The 23,969-nt window shown below is 43.7% G+C and overlaps 1 protein-coding gene across 1 annotated transcript; it reads left to right on the top strand.

The window, feature by feature from the left end:
* Nucleotides 1–233: 233 nt before the first annotated feature.
* Nucleotides 234–12,939, top strand: UTP25 (UTP25 small subunit processome component). The gene is made up of 12 exons (XM_065750639.1): nucleotides 234–352; nucleotides 986–1,025; nucleotides 2,080–2,329; nucleotides 3,113–3,325; nucleotides 5,206–5,294; nucleotides 6,454–6,864; nucleotides 7,768–7,987; nucleotides 9,555–9,757; nucleotides 11,067–11,249; nucleotides 11,619–11,731; nucleotides 12,139–12,384; nucleotides 12,663–12,939. The coding sequence occupies exons 1-12, from the start codon at nucleotides 252–254 to the stop codon at nucleotides 12,907–12,909; spliced, it is 2,316 nt and encodes a 771-aa protein (XP_065606711.1). The 5' UTR covers nucleotides 234–251; the 3' UTR covers nucleotides 12,910–12,939.
* Nucleotides 12,940–23,969: the final 11,030 nt, after the last annotated feature.

Here is a 23,969-nt window from a genome sequence, read left to right as displayed (position 1 = left end):
ATAAAAACGTATACAGTGAAAACGTATACAGTAAAGTGAGAAGGCAAAAAAATAGGCGGTATTAACGGCACACGGGAGCGGACACATACGCATACATGCATCCCTCCTCGTGAACGAAAGCCGCCTGCCGGACGGAGCCCATCTCCCGCGGGCCGCAGGTGCGCACTCGGGCGCTGAGGAGGGCGCGGTCGCCGCGCGGCAGTGCGACGGTCGCCCCTGACGGCCGTGCCGTAAAGCGCGGCGCTGCCGCCATGGGGAAGCGGCGCGGCGGGCGGGAGCTGGCGCGCGGGCTGAGCAAGCGGCAGAGGAAGCACCTGCGGCAGTTCGGGGAGCAGCACCCCGTGTGCGATCGGTGAGCGCTGCCTGAGCCCAGGCCGTGCGCCTTCTGCGGGATCCCCAGCGCTGCTTGAGCGATGCGCTTTTCCCGCAGCACGTGTCTGTTTTCCCCGCTTCGCGGGTCGGTGCTTCGCGCCGCGGGCAGGGCCGCGTTGTGGCCGGCTGCTGTACGAGCTGCTCCGCAGAGCAGCGGGCAGCTTTGGTAGCTGCGCTCGTGCTGAGGCCTCTGCCAGGGGGAGCTGGTGCTCCAGCTCGAGCCTGCCCTCAGCTCCAGCTTTGCGTCCGGCAGAGTTACGGCGCGGTGCCCCGAGTGCAGCTTACCCACATAAATGCACGTGTGCTAAGCTACACTGCTGCTTTGCCAGCTCCGGCGAGTCCTCGCTCTCTCCCCAACTTCTGTGAGCCCTGCGAAGTTTCCCTGTGGCCTCCTTTCGCGTAGCTCAGGCCTAGCCTGGCCCCTCGAGGAGAGAGGAAGGAATTTCTTTCCAAGTCCTGAGCCTGTTTCTGTAAGGAGATTTACATGATGCTTTGGCTTTATGCTTTCTTTCAGCTGCTCTAATACTCAACATATTTCTTCCCCCCTTAATCTGTGTTTATCCCGTGTATAATATCGTTGACAGAGCAAGATGTTTTGGTGATTTTTTTTCAGGGTTTCTGGAAGACCAGAAGCAGCTCAGATATGTGAACTGGTAATATATTTTTATTTCTTGCTCGCTTTCCCCATTGTATAGCTCAATGAAGTGGGACACTGTGACTTTCTTGTTCTGGCCGATTCGGTTGTTCCTTTTAGAAAACCTGCTTTTAGGAGGAAAAAATGGATGATTTCTTTGTGATTCCAAATTAGTGTCAGACTCATAACTACAATGCCATGAGGCAGCAGAAGAAGCAGGATACAGTGTTGCTATTCTTGCTTGTTTGGTTTTTAGTGCTACTTAGCCATGGCAAAAAGTAAAATACACTTAATTTTGTTAATACACAGTGGTGCTTGAGTTATGGAATGGGATGCTTTGTTCTCTGGTGAATGGAAAACTGTTGATGCTCATTCCTGTTCTTCAAATTACAGTGCTTCAGCTTTTTGTCTTTTTCAGTTAGGACTTGTTAACCTCCTTTATCATCAAACTAATTAAAGGCTTCAAAGTCTTAGTGTGGAGAAAGTAATTAATGATTCTGCTCAGTTTTTTCCTTTAGTACTATTTGTATTTATATTGTATTTACTGAGTTTTCACTTTGTGCTGAAAGGAGGTAAGAAAGAAGTAAATGGTGCTGTGCTTGTAGTCCTGGTTTTGCTGTGATGTTGACTGTAACCTGGCACTTAGTCCTGTCCCAGCCTTGCACAAACTAAGAACAGACTTGGACTCTGGCTTGTTTGGAGCTTAGAGTTATAATGCTGAGCTAGGCCTGACCATTCCTTGGTGGCCTTTGGTCAACTGAAGGTTATTTCATTTCTCTTTTTGAAAGCCAGAATCATTTTCAGTATGTATGCCCTTCCACATTTGGTTTTTGTAGGAAAATCAAGGGTCTGTTTGTCCACAGAGTACAAGTGCGTTTTTCTGAGGCTGAAAGAAACAAACTTGGTGATGCTCGGAGTCAAATCAGTGCAGACAGCACCAGGACCTAGGTGGATGCAATGAGATGCACATGAGGGTGGAATGGAAAGAGGAGAATGTGGTATGGGAGCTAGAGCTGGGGATGTTTGCTTGCTGTCTAATAGACTGCTGCTGTTGTTACTGTTTTTACTTTTAGTCTGACAGTTCTGATAAATCAAGTGTGGAAAGCGATTCTGAGACTGAGGTGGAAAAAGAATCTGTCTATCACAAGCTCCTGGCTACTCTGAAGGCACCTCCCGAGTCTGAGAGTGAGGAAGAGGAAGATGAAAGTGAATCAGAAGAAGCTGAGGAGAGTGAGGCGGAACTGGACAGTGAAGGGTCCCAGGAACTCAAAGAAGCAGTTGGAGATGAAGAAGAGCAGAGTGATGTACAGGAGCAGGAAGAAGGTAGTTTCTTTTGGTGTGCTTTGGTGTTTATTGTTTCAGTTAGAAAGTTTGAGTAATGTCTGTTTCTAGCCCTGATGCTGGTGCAGACAGCTGGTTGGCTGGGTGCTCTTCTGGCTGGAAGACTCTGTTGCTCCATTGCCACTTTGTGAGTGTGAGCAGCAGCTGCTGGAGTATTTAGCAGGGCAAAGGATAGCTGTGCTCATTTCCCGGCAGCCAGCCCGCTGCTTCTTCCTCAGATGTTGTTTGTGCGGCAGCACAGGGGGAATCCACATGGAGCAGCATACCAGGGGTTCTCACCCACGCGCTGGGAGACGCAAGCTGTTCTCTCACACAGCATCTGGCTTGGCTGCTGCTGCTGAGCAAAGGGAAAGGTTTGCCTCACAGCAGAGGGAAGGGTGTTTACATTTTAAAGAGACCTCCCGTATGAGGAGACATCCTCATTCATGAAGTCTCCAAGGAAATTCTGGGATTGGAGGAGTCCACTCTTTAGTTTCTCATTAGATTCTTTGGAAACAAAATATATTCAGAGAAAACAAGTTTTATCCTTAATTTTTCTCAGGGAAATTGTGTTTTAGATTATTCAACTTTGGGCATGCTAGCCAAAGCTAGCTTTAAAAAAAAAAAAAAAGTAAAATACAAAGCCTATTTTTATTTTTCTGCACAAGATTTTAGAAGAAAAAAGTGTAACTCAAAAGTGTCTGACATAGGCAGCCAGAAGTGGCTATTGATAATAGCTTCTCCAGGAGCATATAATGTGTTTTGCTTTGTTTTTTCACTAAAAAGTCACAAATGAAGGCCCACCAGAAGAGCTGCTAGGCCCAGAGCAGGCTGATGGGGCGGAAACTTCCCGTGATCCGAATCATGGAGCAATTGAGGAGTTCACCGATGTGAAACATGAAGCTGAATTTAGCTTGGAAACCAATTTCATGGAAGAGGAGAGTGAAGGCTGCCATGCAGACAAGAGAGAGAGCAATTCTTCACAAGCCTTTTCAGAAGGTAAAATGTAGTATAATTGCCTCTTGAGTAAACATGCAAATTATCAAACTCTCTAATGAGTTGCTGTCTAGCTGCCAAGTTCTTTGTCTATGCTATTTGTTGTGTTGCCCACATGTGAGCCTGTTACATAAGGGACATTTGAAGTTAACACATGCGAGCAGCTGAACTGTTTGTTTCCTGTAGCTCATGTGGATGGGGATTTGTGCATGGTTTCTGCTGTAACTGGTAAAGCCCAAACCAGCAGGAACTAGAAACATACATGGTGGATGGTATTTTGTTGTGTTGTTTTAATGGTTGGTTACCATTTAGACAAATGCTCAGGGCTTTCTGGGTTTTGAAGCATGTCTGGCTACACCAGGGTCAGGGAGGTGTCAGTAGAGTGTCTGTGTGGTATCTTTTAAGGGTGTAGCCCAGAATGCCAGTACTGCAGTGCATCGATGGGTGAAATCTGAGCTCCAGTGTTGGAGTTGTCCCACCACATGTAATACAAATAGCTGTGCACACGGGTGTGTGATCTTTCTGTGGTATGCTGCACATTGGCACTTACAGAGCTCCTATTCAAATTTCATGCTCTGTGGTTTTAATATCAGATGGTGTAGCTTGAGAGAGAGGAATATGTATGTAGCATCCCTAGTGATGCTGGCTTGTCATCTTAGAGCAACAGCTGACATTAGATCTGGGAGGCAAACTGGTTGATACACGAAATGTGTGGAAGCATCAAAGGGCCCTGTGATAGAAGAAACAGCTCATTCTTGTTACTGTGAGAATATTGCTTGGTCTGTTGGCATTGTGTTTTAATGAGAACCACTGCTCTCCAACTGCATGCCAGGTGTCCTGAAAGCTTTGTGCAACCTATAAATGAAAAACAGTGACTTTTCAGTGGATTCTTCTAGAAGTGGCTTTATAATTGGTTATGGAAGATGCGTCACCTGAGACAGCAGAAAGTGAATCCTCGAGGTCACTAGAATGGCTGGAAATGCTTTGTGTTGTTCCTTGACTTTACAGCTGCTGGAATCAGTAAAACTTAAAGAGTGAATGATACTGTGTTCACACATGTTACTGGGAGGGTATTTTCAAGTGTTGTGATTAGCAAATGCTTGCCGTTTTGCTGGATAATTTTATGTGGACTGGATATCTTTTGGCAGGCACTAGTGTCCCATCATTGGTCATAGGCAGTGAGTGCTACCATGCTGCAAGCAGTATACAGGGTTTGGTTTTCAAGATAAGCTTTGCATGTTGACTGTGCATACCAGGCTCTGAATATAATATGATGTTACAGTTCCTTGTCTCTTTCATTTCCAGAAAGAATTGCTGATTGGATAAAACATACCTTTGCTCGCTTCTGGCAATCCTTGCCACCTTTCCTCTGATCTTATCTTTATCTGCTTTATCACAGCCCAGCAATGCAAAGCCTTCAGCAGAACTTTAAATTGAGGACAGTAAGCTCACTTAGGTCTCTACTGTTAACATCCCACTTCACCTGCAAGGAGTGGAAGTGCTAGCTGATGTTCATCAGTGTCAGAGCTTCAGGCAGAAAATTGCCAATCTTTTTCTACTGCGCATTGCTTTTCCTTTCTGTCCAACTTTTGTTTTGTGATATAAAGTTCGAGTACTTTATAAGTGCTTTTTCTTTCACCACGTTCCTTTTTTTTTCTTTTTTAACTTTTATTTAGGCAATCTGTCAAATCTGTTCTGTTTTCTGTAGAGAGAATTTGACATCCTTTCTCTTGTCTCCCAGAGCTTTGAAATAGCTAGCTTGAGCTGCAGTGTTGGCCAGCATAAAAACTGTACATATCGCTTGCAAATCTGTTCTGAAACTTTTGATTCTGCTGTTTGCTACCATAGTTCTCAGGCCTTTCTTTTTTTTTATTTTAAAACAGATCCATTTAAACAGCACATGAGCAGAGAACTCGAAGAAAAAGAAGTAGAAAAAATATCTACGCTTTCTAAAACTTCAAGTCAAAGCAAGGTAACGTTCTGTAGCGAGCCTGAGTTCCTCAAGATGCTGGGATAAAAATAACTTCTTGTATGCAATTGAAGTAGTTTCAGAACTGTTACTAGGTATTGGCTCTGGAGTTGTCAAGGTTTTATCACTGTTGTTGCTGAAGTGTTTCTTCTTTGCTTAATGCTGAGCGAAAGTTGAGATACAAAGTCTGCTGTTAGGTCAGCATATGGTGACACGGCTGAAAACCAGAGCTTTAGAACTTGCTTTGTAATCCTGAGATGGGTGGTTTGGTGCTACTCTTGGCACTGGGTGGAAGCAGGACTGATGTCGGGGTGGTAGCAATGGGGTGCCAGAGAGCTGTGCTGCAGCTGAGCTCCTGGGGTGGCAGTGCTTGTGATGCACCGTCGTGTTCTTAAACAAGATGGTTCTATCTTTGTACGCACTGACAAACAAAGAGGAATTTAATACTTTTGGAAGTAATACATGGGGAGAAAAAACCCATTTCATTACTTGAAAAAATACTGTTTTTCCAAATACTCTTTTTAGACAAACTTTTGCTTCTTAACTTTTTCACATCTGATTTTGTTTTGGAGTGTTGCCTCACATTCTGGTCACCCATATGTTGGGTGACATTCCTTGGAAGATACCCAATGATAACACAGTCAGAGAGCTAGCTAGGATTTTTTTTCCCCTTTTTTCTCTTTCTTTCTGTTTTTTCTTTTTTAATATGATGGCCAAAAATACTGGTGACACTTAAATCATTGTATGGCATATCTTTGCTCAATTTGATGCAGCCACATTACAGAAATAGAAAGGGAATTGTGTGACAGGAGGCAAAGTTGTGAGTTTTTCCTTATTACACTGAAAAGTTTCACCCATAAAATCAGTGCATTGGTGTGACTGATCTGTACGTGTAGTCAGACTCCAGTGTTGTCAGAAATGATGTCAGTTTTCTCATCTGCAAAATGGTGACAGTTGTAGCCATATCACTGCAAAATACATCCAGATATAGGGAGCTCAAGTTAAATGCTAAGAGATTGCATATTGAAAAAAAGATTTCAAGATTTCAACTTGTATTATGAAAAGATAACTGCTCACATTTCATTAAGTTGATTACACAAGCTGTGGTGATGTGCTTTAAGCTATTCTACTCTTCTTATTGCTTTTTTTCTTTCTCCTTCAGTGGCCAAGGCTGGGTCAGCTCACTTTTTCATCCACTTTGGAGAAGCATACAGCTTTAAAACCAGACAAAGAATTCAACGTGAAACAGCTTTATCTTCACAAGCCTTTAGAATCCACTTGGCCAAAAGTGAATAAACATTTCCTGTCCTCAGCGAGCAAACCAAGCGATTCCTCTTTTACCCCGTTACAAAGAGAGCTCTTCTGTATCATGAATACCTACAGGGACTTGTTCTATCCAGAGAGAAATGCTTTAACAAACGGAGAAGAAATCCGGCATGCTTACTGCTTGCATGCCTTGAACCACGTTCTAAAGGCAAATGCCCAGGTGCTCAGCAACAATGCCAAAAAACGAGACCAAAAGCCAGGGACCGACAGTGACGACTACAGGGATCAGGGGCTCACGAGACCAAAGGTGAGAGCCCTTCAGTAATGTGATTCCCTGCATGCTCTGGGAGTCTGGTCACGCTCTGTAAGTGTGCCAGTAGTTTACGGGGAGGTGTTTCTGTTGCTGCTGTTACGTGATTCGTTCCTAGGCATATGCCTTTCGATGTCTTTTGATCGTGCCTGGAAGACATCTGCTGTAAGGCCTCTGCTGCAGAGTCCAAAGTATCATCGTGATGGGGCTCATGTTGCTAATCCACTGCACCCACTGGTTGATAATCAAGTAGTTTCCACTTGGACTAGCCTGTCTCTGGTTGTGCCAACACTCTGCTGAACAGTTTCAAAGCTAGATTTCAGTGTTTGCTGCTCCCCTGACAACCTGCTCTTGGCTTCTGTTTTGAACCCCCGAGAGTTTTGCAGAGATTGTTGCCAGCCATTCAGGTGCTAGCCTTTGTTCCTATCTGCGTACTGAGGGAGCTGGTGTTTGCTTGAGGGACTGAGAGAAGTGTATGCCTGTAACTGTGCTGGGCATATGAGATGGAGAACCAAACAGCTGCTGGCCACTGTGTGTTTGTGAGCATACTGTTTGCCAGCACATCCTCTCCTTGCCGTGTGTTAGAATTAGGCTTGTTCTGCTTCCATGTAGACGCATTTATATCTGTCTTTCCTCTCAGAAGCAAATTGGTGATGTGCAGTAAGGAAGTAAGTCTGTTTCAGGACAGAAGTGCAAGCTTGGCTGTAGGGCTCAGACCTATCTGGGGGGTTTTGTTTTGCCATGTAGGCACAGTGATTATATTGGGGAAGGAGACTGATGCTTGTTTTGATTGCTGGGAGGCCCAGTATGGGTGGTTCAAAGACAAAACAGTTACTTAACGTGCTCAGCTGTGGGTATTCATGTTTTCTGGGTTGTTCTGTTGTAACTTGGTCTGTGCAGGTGCTGATGATAGTGCCCTTCCGGGAATGTGCTCTGCGAATCGTGCATATTTTCATCAGTCTTCTTGAAGTGAATGAGAAAAGAAAAATAGATGTAAGTAATAAAAAGCGCTTCAAAGGGGAGTTTGGCTCTGACCCAGATGAGAAGCCCCCTAACCTGAGAAGACCTGAAGATTACGAAGCTGTCTTTGCTGGCAACATTGATGACCATTTCAGAATAGGTAATGAGCTTCAGAACAGATGCCTTTAGCTTACAAAGAAGTGAGGAGTAATCTTAACGGGTTCTTCCTTAATTATTTTGTAGTAAATTCAGGCTGTTTTAGTAACTCAGTGTGCAGAGAATTAGCTTGGTTCCTGGAGCTGCCGCAGTGAGTAGGCCGTTTTTTTTCCTAACTTAACTTGACAGTTAAGAGGTTCTTGAAATTGTTGTCCCTTGAAAGATGAATTGGCATACCAAGAGGTTTAATGATAGAGTGGAAGATGCAAGTCGTTCCCACTCAGTCTTTTCGTGCTTCCCCTGTGAATATCTGTCTTGCTGAGAACATCTTAGTTTTTGTAGCAAAATAGTTTGCCTTTCAGTCCTCTCCTGTAGCACGTTCTCCTTGATCCTCTTAGTAGGTGTGAAGAAATGCTTGAAGAAACTTTGGGTGCTGTTACTTGCAAAAGCAAATCATAGGAGCAGTATAATTATTCCTTCCAAATGTGCTTTGCATCCTGTTACTTCAGCACTAAGATTTAATTCAGGGCATGTTTGTTATGCCTTACTGAAACCACCCTTTCACATTTTTAAACCAAAACCACTTAGAATTTCTATAATGTGTATATGCCGATGTGTTTTGAGATAAGTGGTGTCTTCCTGGAAATTGAACCTTTTCTCTTTTTATTGTTGGGTAAAAATAGCCAGTGGGAGGTGTCCCTGTGGGTGTCTGTGTGACATTCTTGAAGTGCGTTCAGCTGTGCAGCTTCAGGCAGACAGGGCAGTAAGCTGCAGAGACACCTGTGCTGGGCAGCCTGTAGTGGGCAGTTTGAACCTGGTCCAAATCAGGACTTCAAAATCAGAAAACTGTGAGGCCATATAGTTATTGGTAACAGTCTCCTTTACTTCCTTGCTTTTCCTTTCTTTATCATGAGAGGTGATGCATGAGCTAGTTGACACTGCAGCATGTTCCTTGAGAAGCCAGGTAGCACCTTCCCTGGCAGAAGCGCAGGGTTGGCTATGCTTTCTGCCTTCATAACATCAACCTTGTCCTTGGCATTTTAGTAGCATCTCCAGTGGCCTTGTGAATGAAAGCAATCCACACTGAGGAGATCCATGTTAAATCTTTCATGACAGGTTGAGATAACTGTTATTGTAGTAGATAATGGCATGGACCAAAGCCTAGAGGTGGGGGTGAAAGGAGTAGTTAATCATTTCTACTTCTGCTTTTTTTTTGTCTTTTTAGCCCCCCTTTCCTTTCCTTTCCTTTTTTTTTTTTTTTCCAACATTAAATCAAGAGAAATGTATTTTGGCTCAATGATGTCATGCAAGCTATGGAAAAGCTGGGAAAAAAAAAAGGAACTGATGAGAGAGTTCTAACAATGAAAGTCTGCCAAAGGCTTCTGAAATGGAGGATGAGTGGATAAGCACGTTCTCAGGGAAAAGAAGTTTTGGGCAGATTGTTTTTGTCCTGCTATAATCACAAGTGTGTGCTAAGGGAGAGGAAATGTAGGGAGTTACTGTTACAGAGTCTTCTGGAAGAAAATGGTTGATACTTAACCTTGACTAAGAAATGCTATTTGTTCTGACAGGGGTTGCGATTCTTCAAAAGAGCATGAGATTATATGCACCGTTTTATTCATCAGACATCATCATTGCCTCTCCCCTGGGTATGAGGACTGTCATTGGCACAGAGGGAGAGAAGAAGAGAGATTTTGATTTTCTGTCATCCATAGAAATGCTCATCATCGATCAGGCAGATATTTACCTAATGCAGAACTGGGAACATGTTCTGGTACAGTTTCCATATTTTTTGTGTTGCACTGTGTCCTGTTCATCCAATTACAGATTATTTTTAAGAACGAATAGTTTTGCTATTTTTTACTGACTTTATTTGTTCATATTTTCTTTCAAAATGCATTTGTTCATTCCTTTTCTTTCATCCACTGATATTTACTTTCCTTTTACTAGAAATAATTTTCCTGCAGCTTTTGGTAGTATTCAGTACTCGTTCTCTGTAAATCTTGGAATCTGGTGCTTCACTGTTGTATTTCATCATAGTTTGGTTGTTGGGATGGGTATTTTTGTTTGTTGGTTTTTGGTTAACTGGCTTGGTGGGGTTTTTTTGTTTGTTTTTTGGTTTTGGACAGCTATAATTATCTTGCAGAATGAGATAGTGGTAGTTCCTTGATCACATCAGGGAGAAAATCTGCCAGTTGTCTGACTACACAGTGTCTCAGTGAGATTGCAGCTGTGTGAGGTATTTGTCCAACCTCACTGAGGTTCCTCTAGAAAGCAGTGGGCACTGGTGCTCGTTGCCACCACCATTAGAGATGCCAAGCAATAGTCAAGTCTGAAGTGAATCAGATTTGTCCTGTATGTATAATGAATAAAGCTTTAGGATTGTGGCCAGCATGTGGTAGTACCCATGTTTCATGGCTGTAGGTTAATAGAAGTTTTCAAGCTTGAAGTTTGGGGTTGTTTTTTGTGTGTTTCACGCAGAAGCACCTTTGAGGGATCTGAGCCTGTCATTTTGGCAGCATGGTGTTACTGCACACTTTGAATGAGCCTGAAAGCATCCTTCCCCAAAGAGTCCTGGGGAAGGTTCATGAGCCTACATGACACCCCTGGAGTGTCTTTGTTTTTTGGGTTTGGGTGCATCTGTCTGCCACGCAGCAGCAGTACCAGTTGCAGGCATCACTCAGTGAGGCCAAAATCAAGTGAACTTCTTGACTTGCACCCAGGCTGCCCCTGCATACAGTGTGAGCAGCAGTTGGGCTGCTTCTGGCTTAGAAACCTCAGACCCGTTGACGTCAGTGCATACAAACAAATCCATTAGGCTTCCCCCATGGGAGAGGGTTAGAAGCAAAGGCTGCTGTTACTGATGACTGAGGAAATGGCAGTTTTGAGTCCTGTGGAATGAAATTAGGGAAATTACTTTTGATAGGGCCAATAAATCCTAGGCAGTTGTGTCTTGGGAGGTCACTGCTGTTACATTCTGTGCTATCTTGTTCATCATTGTCCACTTTCTTGCTGCAGTTAAGGCTCTTTGCAGTCTGGGTACAATTATGTCAGTCTGCAGCAGTGTGTTTCTGTCTCTGCAGCACCTGATGAGGCACATGAACCTGCTGCCCTTGGATTCCCATGGGGTAGACTTTTCTCGAGTGCGAATGCTGAACCTCAATAACTGGTCCAAGTACTACCGCCAGACGCTGCTGTTCAGTGCTCTTCCAGATCCCCAGATTAATGCTGTCTTCAACAAACACTGCTTCAATTACATGGGGCAGGTGAGTTCGTGTCAGAGCCTTCCTTAGGCGTAATGAAGGAGGAGAGGAACAGAAAAGCCAGTGTGGAAAAATTCCATACTTTAGTTGTAGAAGCACTTGTGTGGCAGAAATTTCCATTACCTAAGTGTTCCTGTCTGGATCTCCATCATGATCTCTGATACTGTGCCAAAGGCATGGAGAGCTGCTCTTCCTGCAGCAAGTTATTGGGTTCTTTTGTTTCAAGGCGTTAGTCGGGTTTTGTTTTCTCTTAATTTGGTGCGTGTAAGTTACGTGTAAGCCTTTAGCACAGTTTGCAGATGGGTGTGTGCTGGTGGCAGAAGGCTGCCTTGGACACGCTGCTCTCCTGACCACCCTGCTTTGTTCCCGCAGGTGGCTGTGCGCAACGTGCCGCTCTGCGGCTCCATCAGCCGTGTTGTGGTCCAGCTCCCTCACGTTTTTCGCAGGATAGAAGCTGAAAATTTAACTTCTGTGATAGATACAAGGTACTGTGTTCCAGACTATGTTGCTGTGCCCTCGTGACTGCAATTTCAGATTTAGTGGCGCGTACTGCTTCCTGCAGAACATAGGGCCAGTGGGATTTTGCAGCAGAAGTCTTCATTAGTCTTCTGGTGTGCGCTGGGCTCTGCACAGTCAGGGGATTGCTGAATTTCTCCTTGCCAAAGGCACTGGATAATGAAACTTTGAAAGCAATACCAATCTCTGCAACATCTGTTGGAACTGATACAGCCTTAACCATTTACTTTCTACCGGTGTAGAAATCCTAAGAAGTTAAAGAAGGGAATGTATAGTCAAAATCTTCAGTAGTCTGTTGTGTCTGATGATAATCCTGTCTGACATGGTGAAAGCCAGGTGTTATTCTACTTAAAACATGCATGTGTTCTTAACTTAGGTTTCAGTTTTTCATCGACAAAGTTTTGCCTGAGTACCGCGATGCCATCATGTCGCACACACTCATTTACGTCCCATCGTATTTTGACTATGTGCGACTTCGGAACCACTTCAAGAAAGAGGAGCTGAATTTTACTCACATTTGTGAATACTCTAAAAAGGCCAGCGTGTGCAGAGCAAGGCGGGCCTTCCTCAAGGGAGAGAAGCAGTTCTTACTGCTCACCGAGCGCTTCCACTTCTACAAAAGGTAAACTGTGGTGTGAGGTTTTCCTCCGAGCTGTGTGTGTGCTGTTTTGAAAGTACAATGACCTTAATCACAGGTGGGCTTTGCTGCTTTCTGAACCTGCTGGATCTCACTGAGGACTTCTTTTTCTTTCTTAAAAAAAAATTAACATTTTTGCATGTTGCCTGAATTCCCTTGCAGAGCTCTTAATGCTTTGGTGTACACAGGTCTGTGTTCAGGGAGGTAAGTGTTGCTTCATAAAAATGGGCAACAGAGTTACATTTTTCCCCTCCCTACTACAGGTACACAATAAAAGGCATTAGGAACCTCATTTTCTATGAGCTACCAACCTACTCCCACTTCTACAATGAGATTTGTAACATGATGAAGGCCACAGACAGTGGAGCGGATGCGACTTGGACCTGCACTGTGCTCTACTCCAAGTACGATGCTCAGAAATTGGCTGCAGTGGTTGGCATAGATCGCACCGCCCAAATGCTGCAGTCCAAGAAAAGTGTGCACCTCTTCGTTACGGGAGAAAATGAATAAGTGACAATTGGATGGGCCTGGATTTTACTCCTGATGGTGTTACCTTAAAAAAAAGAAACATTTTACACTTTCTAGTCCGTCTTGCTCAGAGTTCTGTTCATACAGTATTACTTTTTTGTATTTACAAGTTTCTGTCCAACAGGACACAAAGGCTGTCATTCAAGAAAGCATGGGTTGCAAGGTTTCTTCTGTATATAAAGAAAATCAATCCAGAGTTGTTGGTATATATTGAAAAACTCAATGATCAGTAAAGATTTTTTACATTCTTGGCTCCCGTATTTCTCAGAGGCTGTAAACTTAATGCCATTAATTGAAGTCCTGAAATAATTCAGCAGATGTGCAAATAAATCCATGCAGTTTCTTGCTTTGCCTTTTAATTTAGGATTTCCATGAAGTATCTTCACAGTAGCACAGAAGTAAAAGCCAAAGCCCAATTCTCCTCATGGACATCTGCAGCTGTGCAGCAGGGACAGCCAGAGCAGCAAAAGAAGATTCCTCTTGCGTGTGGGAGAATTGTGGATGTGTGTATAAAAGCAGGCACACAAATCAGGATTAAGGCATTTTCTTCCTGCTCCGGATGTGCTTAGCCCAGATGAGTAACTGACCTCTGAGGAAACTAAAGCAGTATAGCTTCTTACAGAGATAAGTTGGTACAGTGCAGCAACTGTTTAAAGAAACAGCAAGAGTTGCATTCCAGAGCCTTAGTGAGGAGTTTTCTTCCCCCACTGAAGCTGTCAGCAAGGCATTGTGTTGGGAGTATGGCCAGATTGTAGTTGGAGACCCTCATGATTTTTGTTGCCTATCTGCTTTGTCCTTAAGAGCACTATGCTTTGAAATTTGAAATGCATAGGCAAATTGTATATATTTTATGCTGATTACCCTGATACTGATTTCCAAACTAACAAGGAAATACCTCCTTACTGCCTCTGTAGATGCCCTTAGATGCAGTCACACGTTTTATGTGAGATTGTCCTTGGAATGCTCATGCAGGTGGTTGTTCTGTGCTGGCACAACTTCATGTGCTGTGACAGGGAGCCTTTAAGCCAAGGCTGGGAATTCTACCAGGAGGCAGTAAGAGTCCTCAGATCAAGGTTTGTTGGTACAGGGGACTCTGCCTCTGTGCTGGTTTGAAGGAGTAGCCATTCCCAGGTGCTTCCTACCCTTGTGCTGTGATATCCCACAGCTCAGCTATTGCCCTGCTTGATAGTAGAGCTATGGTGAGCCAGGTGTAGGATTTTGTTGTCTTTAAAACTCCTCCTTTGCCCTCATTTTATTCTTAACAATTCCCTTGTGCAGTTCACAGCAGGGCTCTGCAAAGCAATTTGTCCCAGAGTGGCTCCAAATACAGTGAGTTGCTAGCTCTGAAATCTGCATCTTCCCCTTCCTTGATACATGTTCACTGATACTAAAGCTACACTTGCTGGAGCAGCTGCTGGCTCTGGACAAGGCACAAAACTGAGTTTTTGATGGTGAGCCAGGCTCTGAGCCTGGTTCATTCCTGTGGGCACTCCTAGTCCCTGTTAGAAATGGAATATCTAATCTGGGTTTTGTTTGTTTTTAATTTTTGACATACCTGAAATAAGAAAAGATGCTCTCTGACAGAAATATTTTACCTTTTTGTTTTCTTCCTTGTGTGCACCTGATCTCAGCATTGCAAAGTACTCCCCAACAGTTCAACAATGTCGTCTTAATTACCTTGCCTGGGGAAGTGAAAATTTAAAAGCAAACCTTGCTTGTTTTGGTTTCAACACTGTGCTTTGAAGAAGGCGGTGAAGTTTCTTAAAAATCCTTTCTCATCAACATTTCAAGTGAATCTCTGAGTGTGAAAACCAAACCCTGAGTTTCTTTGGGTAACAGTGTCACAGTGAGAGCTGTCGGACAGGCAGCAGGCAGAAGGTGCTCCAGCCATTCACACAGCAGTGCCAAAGAGTTAGCAGCTCTTGGCAATTCAGACTCAAGGGTGAAAATAAATTGGGATTAAGGTGTTTAAGAGGAGTTCCTTTTCATCGTCTCAAGAAATGCTAGTAATGTGGCCAAGAGAAAGGCATTTAAATATCTGTCTCTGTAGGAATGTTCTTTCAGCGGATGAGCTAATTTCATAATGGATCTCTTCACTGGTAAAACTTAATCAGGATAATAGGTTTGTTATGTGTTGTTACTCCCTTCAAAGATGACAAAAAAGCTCTGTATTTTTTTTTATTATAATGAAAATGCAATTCTAGGATAGGAGCCAGCTCATGGCTGTGTTAATGCAGCTGAGGGAGGGAAAAGGTGACTTAAGGACAATTTCTCTATAGAGCAACAAAGTGGCTGTAAGGGGGCAGATTGCTAGCTTCGTAGCAGCCAGTGGGAGACACAGGACAAATCACAGGAGGGAGAAACTGGAGCACTCTTGTTAACAACAGGAGAATTAGCAATTAGTTTACAGCTGTGCTGCCCCATGCTGCCAGGATTGCTGAGCTCTGCGTTAGTCATGCTCTTGTGGCCTTGGCCCCAGGAGTTCCTTTCCAGGGGATGTTTGGTTTGCATTTGGTAGCCAGGTGTGCATGATGAAAGGGTTAGCTTTGCAGGAGGATTTTCAGAAAGCTGGCCCACAAAGCACGTACAGTGGGTGTAAGAGGAGGCTGTGCCAGATGGGAGGTGTGGGAGAAGTGCCGGGTAGCGCTCCTGCCCAGGGGTCTTGTCAGCACAGGACCCCTCTCTTTACCATATTGCTCTGCTGAGGGCTCCCTGGGCTGCTGTGTTAGCTCAGAGGTGCAGCACAGGGTTGATTTGTGCTACCGTTGCCTGGCTTTCCCAGTTGGGGATGCTTTTGCCCACACTGGATCCAAGGTGTAGTTCAGTTCTCCTGAACTTAATTTTCATTATCTGTGCTGAGCTTGATGGTAGAGGGTAATTAATTAGCCCCTAGCTGGTTATATTTTATTTAATCATTAGTTTCAGTTGTGCTTGTGGTAGGTGGTGGTGTTTGTTTTGCTGGGCATACTAGGGTTGGTGGGTTGTGTCTAGAATGAAGACATTGGAATGGTTGTAATGTTGCACGGTGCTTAAAAAATAGATATGTGATTATGCAAAAGAGCTGCAGGGATCTTCAGAGAAGGATTGTGACATATCTAGGGAAAACAATGTGCAGAGCAGAAATGGTAACCTCGGAGCAGTTAACAACGTAATGCTGCCACTGCAGCGGTAAGGAGATGCTTGGCCATGGTCTTTGAAGCAAAACAGCTCAATCACATTTAATGTCACGCACAGCATGCGACAATTACATTTCCTGGGTCAAGCCCTTGCCACTGATATCTGCATAAATCTGAAGAGATGCTGCTAACATGGGACTCCGACAGTGTGCTATATAAGGCCCCTCTCTGTCTTGACAAAGGGAAAGCATGGTAGCAGGGGTCATGCTTAAAAAGCATCACCAGTATCTAGCTGTTGTGAGTGAGAAAGGAGCAAAACCTGCAGCTCAAGGCGCTGCTGCACCACCAGTCAGCCTACCCAAGAGCAGGAGATCGTCCATGGCATGGAGCACAGCCTCCTATCTCTCAGGTTGCTTTGTAGCTCAGCTCAGGCTTCTCTTCTCCTGTACCATGAAAACTTTTTTATAAAAGGAGTTGTACGTGTTTAAAAAGCAGCTAAAGCAGGAAGAAGGCCTGGAGGAATAAACCAGCACCTGAGTTCATTCCTGTTGCAGGTGGAATACTTGCCAGTGGTATCAGAGGCTTTCACTTGAGTTCAAAGAAAAGGGAGCACACAAAGATTTTGTTTCAGTGTGGAGGCTCTCTGAGTGTATTAAGTGTGCAAAGTGTATTAAGCAGCTTACCATAGGTGTTGGCATGGGCTCGTTTGCTGAAACCAGTTCATGGGATGCCATGGGTATGAAGCTGGCTGCCTTGTTCTCCTGGGGTGAGCCCTGAAGTGGCTGTTGGACACAGTCAGATCCTGCTTCCAAAGAAACCCAAATGACAGAGCTACCAGTGTGCCTTATTGCAGCTGCACCACCTGCTTGACAATGGGGAAATGCATTAGGACAAGTTAATGGAAGGGGTCCCAACAGTGGTACCTGCGGCACTGGGGGCTTCAGGCAGTGCAGAAATACTTTTTGGTGGAAGGGAAGCATGAACAGGGCAGCCCGACCTAGACAGCAAAATACAGAGCACCAGTATCAAAATCTATAAAAATTAATGGTTTGAGGCAACTTTCATATGATGAGAGCTCTGAAATAGGTGGGTTTTTGTGTGTGTGTGTGTTTTTTTTTTTTTCTCAACTAGATACAGTTTCCCTTCTGCTGACGTGTACTTAGCAGGAATGGGTGTCGCTCCTCTAGAAACATGTAGGACCTGAGGTCAGCACGGAAGGTAAGAAGGAAGCTGGAGTGGGACAAGTGAACCACCATCAGCTGTTTCTGTTTACAGTAATGAGACTGAAAGCCAACTTGTGTGTTTGGGGTGGGAGCAAGCAGTGCTTACAGCACAGCAGGTGGGTCTAGATTTGTATAAGGTATTGTTTTTCTTTTAGTTTTCCCTTAGTTGTTGTATATGCTTTCAGGCAGCAGGAGCTCAAAACAGAATTTTGCAATGAGTTACAATATAGAAATCCTGCCTCAGGTGGCAAACACAGTGTTTCTGCTCCCTCTGAAGTGAGGAGAGGGAGGAGCAGCAGGAGTCCCAGCAGCCTGTGGGAGGCTGAGGGTTGTGCTTTCACCATACTGTGTTCTACTGAAATTGTTGAACTAGTGAAAATAAATTTGGTATGCAGCAGAGAAGTGATCAAAACAAGTGGAAAATCTGTAACCTTAGGCTTCCTGGCCTGTATGGGAATTTGCCAAACCTTCCTTAACCACAAGGGACATAAGGCTGCATGTCCTCAGCGGGCAGAATGCTGACTCCTTCCATTTGTCTGAGCTTTTCAATGAGATAAATCTCGTAAATCATTTTGTTTTGCAAGGTTTAGAGCTGTCTCTTAAACCACAGCTCTTTGCCAGGACTCATCTTCTGCACAGACTTCTCAGAGATTCACCCGTGGGTGCTACTGAGGTAAACTTATACAAGGAGCCCAACTCACAGAGGGAACATCAAAACAGATACGTGGGGTAACGCGTTTCAAAATTTTCAGCTCTATCAGGGTGGGATTTTCTGTAGTTCCTTTTACTTCCCAGTTTCAGGATACAGGGCCTTGTTACATTCAGGCATGTTATTGCACGAGTTTTTTGTGCTAAGAGATACTCCAAAAAGTGCACTGTACATAGGAAACCACTTGAAAACCAAACCAGGGACAACTCAGCCCTTTGGCACCCGCAGTTACCTGCAGAGTGCTCAGGTGTTCCCCTGTGCTGTGCTCCCCCTTCCCCTCTCCTTTCTCTATACAGGTGGGTTCCCGACTGACCCGTCACATCAGAATAATGATGAGAAGTCTCAGTGATTCACAGCGTGGCCGTGCGGCTCTTTGCTCGCGCTGTGAGGCAATTAGAGCAATTTGTGCTGTGTGGCTGAGCGAGCAGTTAGAGCTGAAGCACGGAGCCATCTGTTCCTCCAGCTGACAGCAGGCATGGCGGGTAGCAGCCCGCTTCTGCTGGGAAGAAGCATCTCGCTGGCGTTAGGGAAAGTTCAGGAAGGGTTTTTTCTCCCCATCTTCAAAACAAACTTGGATTTTCTTGTGGTGCAGGCCGTGTGCTCCAGAGACTTTTTTTTTTTGGTCCACAGTCAGTGTGCTGGGAGAAGGGAAATGAAAACAGCTGCATTGAGCACCTTCTTTATCATTTCCCGCCCAGTTTTTGTGGGAGATCCATCAGAGTCGGAGTTTTACACAATTGTTTTGCATTTCCTTTGCTTCATTCACCTCGCAGTGCTTCTTTATTGAGTCAAAAGCCACAAGAAATACCCCCCCCCTTGAAATCAGCTCTTAGGAATGTTTTAAGAACACCTTCTGGATGCCCTATTTCATTCATGGCTATTACTGAAAGATTCCTGCTACAACAAAATGCCATTATCTCATTAGTAACAGGAAGACCAGGAAAAGGTCTGGCCTGCTCCTCAGTGGAGAGGAAGAGCTCACTACAGGCAGTATTGAGGAACTGGGCATCTGGTGCCTCTTCTGCATTTGTCCTCACTGAAAAAGAGTTACAGGGAACAGATGGCTTGTGCAGCTAACATGAGCAGTGAAGGAATAAGGTGAGCCTAAGAAAGGAAAGAATAACCTGGGGAAGACTTGAGCAGACTGTTTTAAGATGAGGCAGGCCTGACTGCATACAGGGAATTGTCAAAAGCAGTCTCAGGAGCTCTGGTTGGACTTTCTGAAAGCTGATCATTGGATGAGCAAGGAATCAGCAGGCTGGGAAAAGTGGGAGGTAGTGCTTCTCTTTAAGAAGCATGTGGATTGGGGGTGGAGCCAAGTTGGAGGTTTGTAAAGCCGTTCACATCGGCTCAAAGCTTCAAAAACTACATCAAACAAAGCTTTTATGAGTAGCCAGAGAATGCTGATGTTCTTTAGTTTGATTTGCAGGTCTGTGATGCTGTGGCACAGTGTTCCTCTTAGAAAAGTGAGGAAAAAAAGGCATGAAGAAGAGGTTTGACGGCAGATTGGGTGGGTAGTATACCTGGAAGGTAGCTGTCACAGCTTTTTATTATAATCCATTCTCAAGCAAGTCTTTTAACATGTTAACAGGTAACTAGTGCTGGACAGTGAAGTGTGCTTATCTACTGTAGCAGAAATGCTAAGTCAGGGCCTGAAGCAGTGATTGAGCACCTGGTGGGATGGCAGGGCCAACCCAGGGGAGCTCAGGTGCATGCAATGTTTGCACCAGAAGGTGTAGGGCCAGGATCCACCTCTTCCCAGACCTCATTTAAGGGTTGGAAGCGGAGGCAAGGGGGTCTTGATGGAGATCCCTGCATACCTGAGGCCTTCAAGGGTAAGAAGGTTTTTTTCCATTGTTTCCGTGTCTACAGCTGCCACATTTTAGCACATTTTAGCATACCTTCATAGCCTAGGGCCTACTCTACTATCCTTGCTGTACTTTCCATCATGTTACAGCATTACATCTACATTTATAAATGATAAAAAGGGCAGGGTACAAGTTCTCAATGAATTCAAAGAATGACCTGGAAGAAAGAGGAAAAAAAAAGTTCTACTAGGACAAGGTTGAAATGATACTCTTAGTCTGGAAATAGCTGCTGCTCTGTGCCTGGCCACAGGAAGAAATGCTGCGTGTCTTCCTTTTTTTCTTTCCTGTTCCTTCCATTGGACTACATTGCAGACATTTCTCTGTGAGGTCCTGGGCTTTGCTGGCCCCTTGGCCAGCCCTTGTTGCCATCTCTGGCAACTAATTTGCTCTTCTTGCTGAGGTATGCTGGGGCAGTGCTGGCTCAGCACGTGCTTTGCTATAGGAAGCACTTATGCTACATAAACAATTTTCTAGTCCACTATCCCGTATGGCAGAAGAAGAACTATCTCCATTAACACATAGATACCCATAATGAAATAACCTAATGCAGTTTTTTTTTTGTTCATCTATGTCTCTGTTTGTCTCTACAGTTATTCTTGAACTATCATTTTTTCATATACCAAGAATAGCAGCCAAACTGACTTTCATGGCTCATCTCTATTTTGTAATGTATCGTGTAATTTGTAATTAATATGTCCAACTTACATCCCCAAACCATAGCATCTGACATCTCTTTTTTCCTTTCTCAGTAGTCAGTAAACAAGCATCCAGCTGAGACTCCCTTGTCATTGTTTAACCAATGGATGGTTGGGATTTTGACACACTGGGCCTAGTTCCAGTCCCACTGGAAATCCCTGGTCCCTCTCCAAGGAATTCAGTACAAGGACAGTAGAGCTGTCAGGGTGTGGCTGTTCCACCTGGTAGGTGGATCTGCCCGTGCTTTACTGGCAGCTCTTTACCAGTTTTTGTAACTCCAACCTGGAGCTGGGTTTACTTGCTCCCTACCAGCCTGCAAGACTAAAGAGCACCAGGCAACGGATCAAGATTTAGTAACTGATCTATCAGCTAGAGTTGTTTTCTTCCAAAAATTGTTCCTAAACAATGCCCGAAGAAATTTTGGCTGCCTTAGTGCTTGTTTTTCTTCATACAGCATATGCAATGTTTCTACCTACTTATTTGGAGTGCTGGCCAGGATTCCATAACAAGCAGTATTTGCTAGAAAAATGATGAGGAGGCCAACTGTGCTTCTTCTAACTTTAGCAATTTAGGTCCAAGTTTCAGAAGTGTCTGTCTATTGTAATAGTGGGGAAAAAAAGTAGTCAAATAACATTATCCCATTTTCACATGAGCTCTGTGTTATTCACTGCACACAGTGAGGCTTTACACTTTTCATCAGTTCATGGTAAAACTCACTTATAACCTGCACTTACTAAACAGCCTTTCCAAAATTCTTTCTCTGGAGTACATTACCAGACTGTCATTCAACACAAGGCTGTTCTCCTGTTTGAGATAGGAGTTATCTCTTGACCTTATGGGTGCTCTGAGTGTCCCCAGGCTCCTCAGGCTTTCTTAGGTTCACAACTGCAGTGCTAGTTACATGCCAGCTAAATATTCTGTACACTGTAGGAACATTTTTCTGTCAGGGCAGATGGTGCTCAACTGATAGAATAATACATGAACAGTGGAGAAGGTGTGGGTTGATTAAATAATCAGCATACTGTGACATTCGATCGCTGCGCTGTAACTTAAAGCTGGGTCAAAATGTTGGTCTATTAACGTGCCTCCCTCCCTCCTTTCCTTTTTTGAGTTGCTCTTATGTTCATTCCAAATGAAAGCTTTACCAAATGCTGTGCTTTCTTGGTAGCAAAATGTAAGAATTTTAACTTGGCCCTGCATGTTACAGAATAAAAATAATAATGTAAAGGAAATTAAATTTTGCCAAATGAATTTAAGTTGCCAAGCAACCTGTCACACACAGCGTGGTATCTAGTCAAACATTATTGCAAACAAACATGTTAATACGTGGTATAGACCAGCATTTAAACCAAATGGATGTGCTCAGGAAACCGGGGCAATGAGGACTGGAGGGAGGACAGAGTGCTAGTGCGCCTGAATAGCTCTTGTCTTCATGGTTTGCTTGAATGTTTGCAAGCCTGTTTAACTATACCAGCTCTAACCCTTCCTGCTTGTACTTGTACGCTAACAATATTTGAAGGCAGTTTTCAATCAACTGAAGAGTAAACAGAGAAAACGTGTTCCTCTCAGTGTGGGTATCAGTATTCACAAACTGAATACAACCCACTAAATTACTCATCCTCTTCTTCAAACTCTGTTTTGGTTTTTTTGGAGGTTTTCTGTGGAAAAAAAAAAAAAAAAAGATGTACCACTAATAAACTGTTCTCTCAAAAACTGTGAGTGCTAACTGAAAAGAAAACCATTACATTTGGAAATCAAGCTTCCATGGCTGCTTTGAGAACAAATGTTCCAAAATGATATTAAAACAGTTGATAAAGTTATGTTAAATTCTCTGAAATAGATTTAATGCAAGATTTGTAGCTGAATATTTGTTTCTGTGAGTATGCATCTTTTGTGGAAGTAGAGTGTCAATAAAAATAATACAAGATGAAACTACCTGCTTACAAATATGTGTGGGGAAGGAGGAAACAGCTGCTTGGCAGATGCTCTGCTCAGCTCCTGACCAGTTTGCCTCCTCCAAAACTCTGCAAAAGGCTTTTGCTGCTCAGGAGTGGTGTGATGATTAGGTGCTGCTCCTAAAGGCATTTCTGCTTTCTTGAGTTTTGGGTGAGCCTTTATTTGGAAAATGATCTTTGTTTCTGGTCTTAAACCACAAAGTTGCCTGTTGTACTAAATGGGCAGTCCTTTTAAGTGGTTAAATGGAGGAGAAATTATTTCCATAGACTCATGTTTATCACACAAAGTACTATACGGGTGAAATAATTCTAATTTCTTTATACAATTTACTGCTATTTTGGTTTTTTAAGCTCCTTACCAATAGAAGCAGGGCAGGAAATAAGAATTGTTGTGAATCTATTTGCTCTCTGCTCTTGACCTAAAGGAATGGTATGATGAAGAAACTTACTGAGACCAACAGTTACTTTTCAAACTGTGAGCTACACTGGCTTAGATCACACACATCACTGCTTAATCTGTAAAATTAACAGCTTTGCTTCATGTAAAATCTCAATGTCAAATAAAAGAGGACTGGTCTGGAAAAGTACAACCAATTCAAAACTGGCATCCTCTTAGCTCAGTCACAAGCTGCAAATTGACAGCTTTCCTGAGGTTCCTATTCAGATGAGTTATAGCATTAATTTTCTCTTTAACCTAATGGAAGGAAGAAAGCCGATTACGTTTAGAGCCCTCAGTAAGGGCAGGTATAACTTTTCATCTTATTATTAACATTTACATCCATCATCGGCCCGATTGCTTGGAAATGCAGCAAATCCTCCTTCCTTCCTGACCTCTGGAAGGCACGAAACACAGAGTATAAAGCGTCCTCTGTCAATAAAGCATTAACAGAACTGGTCTGGTTTATTATGTGATGCTTTGAAGCAGATAATGAAAGAGACAAGCTGTGAGTGTAAAGCAGATGATTTTGAATAAGAATGCAGTTTGAAAAGTACGCTTAAGACATTATGCAGTGATTCTGAAGGTCTGTAAGGGCTATGGATATTCAAATCATTCTGCAGTCTCGTTTAATAACTTTTCATTGTGACCTAAATTATGTTCCTATAATATGTATGAGGGGGCATCATATTAGTGGGATATGAAGGTGACTTAGGGTTGAATGTCATTGTTTGGTTTGAGAGATGCTTGAGACATACAGTAATGGAGACATAGTCCACACAGTTAAAGTGGCAGGCAACAGGCCTTGAAGGACGGAAATATTTATTATTTGGGCATTATAGAAGTAAAGGGGTTTGATCATGTGCCATAGGAAGTTCAGTAAGCTTTGTCAGTTAGCCTCCTTTAATCTGAAGGATCTAATCTGAAGAAAAGTTCAAAGGATGATACAGACTAACAAGCTCACAAGGATATCAGTTACGATCTGCATTCGTTATTGGTCATGGCCAGCCTCCATTTTGTGCTAGCTACTGAGCAAATG

This window comes from Cyrtonyx montezumae, unplaced genomic scaffold (assembly GCF_038088225.1).
Source record: "Cyrtonyx montezumae isolate F1298 unplaced genomic scaffold, pur_monq_1.0 scaffold_0, whole genome shotgun sequence".
Taxonomy (NCBI): domain Eukaryota; kingdom Metazoa; phylum Chordata; class Aves; order Galliformes; family Odontophoridae; genus Cyrtonyx; species Cyrtonyx montezumae.
This window is presented reverse-complemented; position numbering and strand designations above follow the sequence as displayed.

Coding starts and splice junctions, on each gene's coding strand:
- UTP25 (XM_065750639.1), top strand. CDS start 252: ATGGGGAAGCGGCGCGGCGGGCGGGAGCTGGCGCGCGGGCTGAGCAAG. Junction 2,330..3,112: donor TGTACAGGAGCAGGAAGAAG/GTAGTTTCTTTT, acceptor TTCACTAAAAAG/TCACAAATGAAGGCCCACCA. Junction 12,385..12,662: donor CGCTTCCACTTCTACAAAAG/GTAAACTGTGGT, acceptor TCCCTACTACAG/GTACACAATAAAAGGCATTA.